At 37.5% G+C, this 9066-nt stretch overlaps 1 protein-coding gene and 1 pseudogene across 1 annotated transcript; one reads left to right on the top strand and one right to left on the bottom strand.

Moving 5' to 3' along the window:
- The first annotated feature begins 4744 nt into the window (after positions 1–4744).
- On the top strand, positions 4745–5293 carry LOC149218126 (F-box/kelch-repeat protein At5g26960 pseudogene; annotated as a pseudogene).
- An 897-nt stretch (positions 5294–6190) lies between these two features.
- LOC149218125 (piriformospora indica-insensitive protein 2-like) lies at positions 6191–8518 on the bottom strand. Its single transcript, XM_089382347.1, has 2 exons — positions 8300–8518; positions 6191–8221 (listed from the first exon to the last, which is right to left on the bottom strand). The coding sequence occupies exons 1-2, from the start codon at positions 8317–8319 to the stop codon at positions 7480–7482; spliced, it is 762 nt and encodes a 253-aa protein (XP_089238473.1). The 5' UTR covers positions 8320–8518; the 3' UTR covers positions 6191–7479.
- Positions 8519–9066: the final 548 nt, after the last annotated feature.

Genomic DNA, 9066 nt, shown 5'->3' with positions numbered 1-9066 from the left:
GATACCTGTGTTCCTTTTTGTTATCGTTCGTTATATTAAGAAATATAAAATATAAAAAAAAGTTCGGGGATACAAAATCTGTTTCATCTTTTTGTGTTTCTCTAAGTAATATTTGACCCAATCAGTCATTTGGTGATGATTTGACTCAGTTACTGCGAGTACATGTTACCTGTCTGACCTTATTTTGCATATTTTTTCAGGAAAAGACTTGCTAATATATGAATTGACCATGGCTTTAAATTCCAAACTGGCCATGGCATTTTGGTGGAAAAGTGAGGACAGTGTTTGATATAAATGTGAAGAATCAGCCATATTTTAAGAGATTGTCAGTCTGTAACAGTAAACCCTAACCCTACTGTAAAACGGGAATTGACCATTGCTTTAAATTCCAAATTGGCCATGTCATTGAAACAGAGTTGGGGGAGAATCAGGCAACTTGGAATTCTGAGAAACAGAGTTGGGGGATGTCAAGTTCCCTATGGCCATAACCCATCCGGGCAAAGTGCATTTTCTCTGAGTGTACAGAACTGCAAAAATCTGAGGTGAACAACAATAATTGAAGCATTGTATTCCTTGGTTAAAAGGTTTGTAAGTTTATCTAAAGTACTTTTTTGCTTAGATTACATCAATTTGTTTTAGCAGGGTTTCATTGGAGTATGGCCACTTTGTTTAAGATAGTACAAGTATCCGGATCATAGAATTGAAGTTGTTTGAATGACCATTGATAATTTTTAGTTCAGTTTGTTAGACAGTTTTTGCCCCATAAACCTGTTCACGGGCAATAAGGGCATTCCTGTGGACACTACTGAAGCAGACTTCAACTCTTTCCAGAACTCAAATGATGCTGCATCACTGCATCCTTTTTTTCAAAGCAGGGTTTTATTGAAGTACAGTCACCTTATTTAAGTGAGTGCAAGTATCTAGATCATAGAATTCAAGTAGGCAGGTAGATAATCCGAACGTTTTTGGACCAGAGAGGCACTCGTTCCCTATGATATTAGGGATTCATTCTCTGATTGTCCTTGTATATAGTCTTAGCAATTTAATAAGAGCTCTTGTCAGATTCTGTTTGGGGCCAATACATTACCAAATAGCACATGAAAAAGCCTCGCAATTTCATATAAATTGACCCTGCAATTTGTAACAAGAACATGACTTCCTGAACCTTGCAAGGGAAGTAGGTAAGAGATCTCATCTTCTAATGTAACAGAACAGGATAATTGATGGTTGTACAGGTTACATAGTGTTGAATTGTAAGTAGTACATGTGACAGTGACAACACAAAGGTACCGTGTTCAACTATTTCCTTAAAAGAAATTGCTTTAACTTAATATACGAAGATCCTCATGTTTTTCATAAACATTTGTCACCACCATAGATCTGTTCGAGCCTTATATCTATTGAGTACCTGTGAATTAGAATTCGTAGTGTCATGAAATTCCCCATTTGAAAAATCTAATTAAAAATACATTTCTACGGTCTACCTACAGAATTTATGCACTCATCTCAACTCACTGTCACATGAAATCCCCCATCTGTAAAATCTAAATAAAAATACATTTGCGAAGTTTGTACATTGGACTCTTCCAACAAGTTTTTTCCATTATCTCATACGATGGAGAGCTTAATTTCCATTCAACTGGTTGCATTTGCTTATATTCTTGCCACCATTTTTTGAAACTGCTTCCTTCTCAGAAAACATTTGAAGAAATGGTGCACTCATTAATCATCTTTGTCACATATTTTTCAAAGTTTTCCAGACTTTCTTTCTCTTGGTGTAGGCCTTGTTTGATATCTTTCAAAGCCTCTTATCCAGACATAGACTGCTCTCTTGAAAAAATTGTATCCAGTAGAGTAGTGGACTGATTGTAGAGATTAGCAATGTCAATACTAGCAGGGGAAACACCCAAAAGTCCAAACATTTTATCCACACTCGGAGAGCAACGGTCCAGTCGTTTGCTCACCTGCAAACTTTTGCTGGTAGGCAATCATATCTGTAATATGAAAACTTAGTACTGGTATCTCGATTGTCCTCTCCACCAATTCTATGAATCTGATTAGTATCGTTTCTGGGAACGTATGCAGTTGTTGCACAGAACAAAACACTTCATGCTTCTGTTAAATAGAAAACAAACCCATGATATCACAAATTCTCAGGCTGGTGAAACATGGGAATTATTAGACTATATATATGGGAAGAAGAAGTACCTTTCGGAATATATTTCCCCTAATGTGCCCCTGGGAACGTATGCAGTTGTTGCACAGAACAAAACACTTCGTGCTTCTGTTAAATGGAAAACAAACCCATGATATCACAAATTCTCAGGCTGGTGAAACATGGGAATTATTAGACTATATATATGGGAAGAAGAAGTACCTTTCGGAATATATTTCCCCTAATGTGCCCCTTGGAAGAAACTAGTAGTAATATATATTTCTGGAATCTGAACCCTAAAGCCTTGGATATTGTTGGTCATAATGACCCACAATACAAAAAAACTCTCTTGGATGTGCAAGAATAAAGCCAGGTCTATTTTCTCAAAGTGTGCTCCATGAAAATATAAAAGCAGAGTTTAAATTATTTTGCAAGTCTGAAAAAAAAATCATTTGTAAAATTAATCTGTCATTTGTAAAAAGATGATAGGCATACCAGTTAGCCTGTGCTTTCCTTGATGGCTCTACATGTTGACTTAGTCCTTCAGGTACCTTGAACAATATAATGGCCAAATATCAATGGCATGCATATTTTATATTGCAAAACTTGCTAATAAAATAAGCCAAAAAGAAAAAAGAGCCATGTTTACCATTATACTCTGTTTTTAGGCTTTTATGCAATAAACCGTAAACAAATATGGAGTGAATTTGAAAACCAAAACCAACCAAATCAGAAAGCGGAAAATACCGATTTTTAAAACTCAATTAATTTTTGAAGAAAATTCCCAACTAACCAAATCACAAATGTAGAATGCAAAATACCTCAAAAACAAAACAAAAAAAATATAGCGAGGGACAAAAATTTACTACCTCAATCACAGAATCCAAGGAAAAGATGCCATGTACTCTCTTACCAGGGAGTAAAATTATCAATGAAACCAGCCAAACAGATTCACAAAATTAAAATGCAAATGTTATCTATGTAGTCCTTTATTGGGGAATAAGATTATGAACAAATCATAGACAAGCATAAAAGAAAATGCCAAGAATAGCATATCCTTGCCTCTGTTTTTACTGCAATAAAATTATGAATAGAAACTGACTCCCATTTGAGCCTCTTATCCAGAATAGAAACTGACTCCCATTTGAGCCTCTTATCCAGATATAGACTGCTCTCTTGAAAAATTTGTATCCAGTAGAGTAGTGGACTGATTGTAGAGATTAGCAATGTCAATACTAGCAGGGGAAACACCCAAAAGTCCAAACGTTTTATCCCACACTCGGAGAGCAACGGTCCAGTCGTTTGCTCACCTGCAAACTTTTGCTGGTTTGCAATCATATCTGTAATATGAAAACTTAGTACTGGTATCTCGATTGTCAAGGTACCAATGCAGACCCAAAGAATGTCTTAAGCGTAATGGCCTGGGATAAGAGGGCCAAACTGGGTTATCCTGGGGAAGCTTTCGTAACATCCAAGGCCAATGAATCCCTAGTACAGGCAAGAAACTGATGAATCACAATTGTTTCTTTCAAATTCTAACAATTTCAAATCCCATTGTGGCCGTTGGAAAGGTGACTGTATCATGAGGACACCATTACTCCCCCCTAGTTCAATCAAGAAATAATCAATGCCCCAAGTGTTGATTGGCAGATACTCCTCCCTCAACTTAATTCCCAGCTTTTGGACTCAATTAAAAGTTTCTTTAGAAGTCATAACTTTCACTTGCTCTCAAACAGTTCAGACCTAATACCAGAAGTCTTCAATCTTTCTACTTTGTCTGTTGTCCTGGTTTTCTTTATGCATTACTAATTGAAAAGGAAGGCACCTGGCCTCATTCCTTTTGACATGTCATTAGAATGGGGCAGACCACAGAAAGAATGGAGCTCGGTGGATGGCTCAATATTGTCAACCACACCAGTGAACCAAGGCCCTGCTAGAGTTTCTTTGACTTAGATGCTAAAATCTAGTCTGCCAAAGTCACCTAGGAACTGCACCAGGTCTCATCTTATAAGAAGTCAATGCATACAATCCACTTCGAGGGTAGAAACTCCTTTTACAATAAATACAATACAAGACAAGATATGATGGCCCTGAGACTAGGTACCCTTGGTATATATATTGGAGACAAAGGGTAGAGTAATAGCACTCCACCAATCTAGGGTAGACTCTGCAGCTATCTTTGGGTGATAAATGATAAATGTTTATGAAAGACATGAGGATCTTTGTATATGTCAGAATTACTGAGGTTCAAGAATTTTTCTTTTATGTGATAGCTGAACATAGCTCATTTATGTTGTCACCTGTACTGCTTACAATTCTACATTATGCAACCTGTACAATCATCTACTATACTGTTCAGAAATGGAATTTCTATTACATTAAAGGATGAGATCTCTTACCTACTTCCCGGGCATGATCTGGGAAGTCAAGTTCATGTTACAAATTGCAGCGCCAATTTATATGAAATCGTGAGGCTTTTGCATGTTAGGTTTGGTAATATATTGCCCCCAAACAAAATCTGGCAAGAGCTCTCATTAAATTGCTATCACTATATGCATAAACTTGCTTCAAGGACAATCATAGAAGAAAATGTTCATAAACTTGCTTCTGGATTTTCATGAACTTGTTAATGGCATCTTCTATGTTATTGGTGGGCTTAAGTTTGGCAATATGAATGGACTCTCTATACACCCTTATGCTTATGTGAGTTCTATGGATTCTTTCGACCCAAAGACGAATACTTGGCTTAAGACCAAGGCGTTGCCTATGGGTGGTTGTGTGATTGCTTGTACGGTGGTTGGATCCTGTATCTATATGTTGTCGAGTCATGCAGTCGAGTTATCATTCTGGAATTATGTTACAGATACTGATTCTTGGACTAGGATTAAGCAGCCTCCCATTCCATCTCCTCTAAGGATGGACAATGTATTGAAATTCAGCTGTGTTACCATGGGGGGTTTGGTTTATATTATTCAAGTTGGAGGGTCTATTGATGATCTGTTGAGGAGTGGGAGGAATGTACGAGGATTGAAAGAGGGGTTGGTTCTCATTTATAATACCAAATTACAGGAATGGCAGCGAGGGCCTGATTTACCTTGTGTACAAAATGGAGCAGCTTGTGCTGTTGTAGAGTGCTGAAAGTAAAATTCGAACTGATATGACTATTCAGGTCTGCAGGACAGTGCTCACTGTCTGTTGTGGACCTTTGAAAGCTTGTTGAGGTTAGCTACTATAATTCATTCTCTGAGCTCATCTATATTTATTAAAAAAGCAGAAAATAGTTTTCTCAATAGGTTCTAGTCTCAAGCATGACACTTTGAAGCAGCATGTCAAAGTTCAAACTGGAACTCAAAACGAGGTTTAGGTAAGTGCTCCTGTTGCTTCCTGCAATATATTACCATTGCAGACATGAACAATCCATTGAATATGTTTTCACCGGCTACAGATTTCAGATATGAAACCAATTAGTAGAATGTTGCTATCCTTATGGATATTTTCCTTAACTACAGCAGCAAGAGAAGTGCAAAGTAATCAAAATGTACGTATGATTACTGGAATATCTATGGTTAATATCCATCATCTGCAGATCTGTATGCTTCATATGTGACCCATCAGAGGCACTATAAGATACGACTTTTAAGATTGCCATGAAACTTCTGTGTGCTCTTTTATTAAAAAATTATGTAATATTGCTAAGTTTTGCTCCTGTAACATTCTAATCCGGTTTCCATCCAGTCTACATGCAACAAAAGGTAAGTTTCTACTGCCTGTCTGATGATTGCTTGGACATATAAGTGGAGAAGTGGTTTTAATGCATTGGTTGAATTTAAGAGTATTGTACACGTATATGCTCTGATTAGAGATCTCTAATTTCAGCTTTTCATCTTAGTGTAGTTTTCATTAGTTTCTGTCTTAATTATTTGGGGAGACACCGAACTCCACATGCCACAAATATCAGTCACTGAGCCATACAGAGTTACACGGCAAAAACCTTCTTCAAAATTTATGAGAATAAAAGTGCAAACAATGCCTCTATACACAAATTGGGAGCAAAATTCTGTCTTTGTGTTAATTTCAGAAGATTTGTGAATACAATAAACTTCACAGGAATAGTATTCAACTCTGGATTCAATCACTATATTAACTCACACTGCAGAAAGTTCTACAGAATCTCAGACCTCACTGTCTACTCTCTGCTTCTCTGGTCCCCATAGCCTCTCTCAGCTGTCTATACTCTGCAGCTATTCTATCACCATCCTTTTCTTCTCTCAGACAGCTAATCGTATCTCCGAAGACTGGACTCTATAGGCCACAGTTTCGGCCATTTCCTGAATCTGATTTTCCGTCCTTCATATGTTCTTCAATCTCCAACTGTTCCTGTTCATCCTTTTCCACTTATGTTGGCTATCATGGTAGTCATGAACCTCCATCTGCCTCTCTGATTTGATATAACAAATTCCTTCCATCTGCTGATTAGCTTTGTGTTTCCAGCAAAATTGTCATCAACCGTTAGGTGTCTCATATGTTAGCACAGACCCGAGTAGGCATTCAACTGGATTCCAATTGACTGAGATTTTACGGTCTCTGACGTAGCTCATCTGGCCTATTAGTGCAGATCAGAGTGCACACATAAATTTTGGTACTTGGAAAATTTTCTGAGTTCCCCCAATGACTTCCAAACTGCTCCTTTGGAGCAACTTATCGTTGAATTCTGCTAAGGATCCTCCTGCATCAATAACGGTATAGATTGAAGATACAAAAAAATGATGCCATCCACTTGCTCACCTTGGATGAATGAAGGCCATTCAATGTTAAAAAGCATTCACTGGCATTTTGTTAACCCTAGGCACTCTTAGAGTCTGGTACCATCCCTTACTAAGAACTACCAGGCCTTCTAATCACAATGCAATGAATTTATCATATTAAATGCGTAAAACTGGAGAAGAAAGTGTATCAAGAAAGGATAAACCATTTAATGAGCTAATTGTATATCATTTTCTAGGTTTATTCACACCCGATATGCAGGAAGTGTTCATGAATCATTCTCTATTTAAGATGTTTGTAATCTTTATCACTGTGCTGCTGTGAGCTTCTTAGGAATAAGAACTGAAAAAACATTCTAGGGTTTTATATTTACTAAAAGAGCTTTGGTACTAGATACAACCGCCTCTGTAGTTCTTGGTCTTCATCTGCACCCTTTGTTGGTCAGATCAAGTGAACAGAGTGGATTGCGGATTTATCAACACATTCCATAAGAAGCCTGTCAACAGCTTTCTTGGTTGCCGACATTTTGAAATCCTGATTAGTAGAGAATAAACCCTGGTTTAAATAACATTATCGCTCAAATCCATTTTCATTAGAGATTTTAAGCCCCCAATTTCAGAAGGCAAAGTACCATTCAACTTATTGAAACTCAGGTCCAGGATTAGCAGATTCTCCAAGTTGCCAATCGAAGTTGGAATTTGGCCACAGAACTGATTCCGACTGACAAGGAGCTTTTTCAGTTTATACAATCTCCCCAGCTCCTCTGGCAATGGACCCTTCATGTTATTTTCTTTCACAACCAGATTTTCTAAGTTTCCCAGCTCACATAGCTCAGACGGGAGCTCTCCAACCACGGCCTCATTGCTGCGAAATGTGAGGCTCTGGATAGAGTTGCTCAGATTTTTCCACCCTCGAGAAGGCATTATCTGTGGAGCCCAATTGAAGCACATGTAGAATGAGAGAGTTTTCAAGTGCCCCAGGCTGAAAAGTGCAGGATGAATGCTGGCGGTCTCGCTGCATTTCAGCGAGTTATCATAAATGGCGCCAAGATTTAATACTGTAACGAACCAGAAATCGCCGAATTGATCGCATGAAGATCCCTGAATAGGTGTGGTACCACAAGGATCTGGATAAATCCCACTCACATTCGAGTCACTTCCTACCAGAGAACCCAATACTGAAAACAGGGCTTCTTTTTCTGATTCAAGCATTGGAGCAGGAGCTGTTATCTCCTGAGCGCAGTGGGATTCGAACCCGGAACATAGCATCAAAAACACAGTAAGAAGACACAAGACAGAGGACCTGCAACATGGTTTATCCATTTGAATCTCTGAAAAACATAGCATCAAAAACACAGTAAGAAGACACAAGACAGAGGACCTGCAACATGGTTTATCCATTTGAATCTCTGAAGAACCTTAACCCGAGAAGTTGAAGTTAATCCCAGGCGGAGAAATTCAAATTCCATGGTGAATTAACTCCCCGGCGGCAAAACGCGATGGAAATGGGAATGTCTGTCATATATCTGTCAGTCGTGGGCATTAATGCGGAGGGTGGCGGAGCTGGGCAGAGCTCGCCCGAATTGCCGTCGGCCATGGAAACCGGGCAATTCCTCTGCTGGGTAGACTACTTAAACGAATAAATATATACAAATATTTTAAATTTATATATATACAAATATTTTAAATTTATACACTTAATTGATTGAAAAAAAAAACAACTACTACTAACCTAAATTTATACACTTAATTGATTGAAAAAAAAAGAACAACAACTACTACTAACCTTACAAAATTCAAACTCTGGTTTATTTTTATTATAATAAGTTTAGAAACATAATAACAATACAATAAATGCCAATAATAATGCATAATAACGATACAATATTTGAACTCTTCTCCTTGATTTTATTACATCCAATGCGTGTTTAAGGCAATGCATGATAATAATACAATATGAACTCCTCACCTTAATTTTATTACATCGAATGAGTGTTTAGGGCACGGCATCTTTAGTGACTTGCTTGAAATTCTGTGACTTGTGACATTTATAGGGATATTTTGCTTACAATTTTATGGTTCGAAACATTTTATTGAAAAACTCATAAGTGTAAATATTATATTTTAAAATTATTTTGAATATAATAA

Source organism: Pinus tabuliformis, chromosome Q (genome assembly GCF_031772625.1).
Source record: "Pinus tabuliformis cultivar Carrire ecotype Pingquan chromosome Q, CPIR1, whole genome shotgun sequence".
Taxonomy (NCBI): Eukaryota; Viridiplantae; Streptophyta; class Pinopsida; order Pinales; family Pinaceae; genus Pinus; species Pinus tabuliformis.
This window is presented reverse-complemented; position numbering and strand designations above follow the sequence as displayed.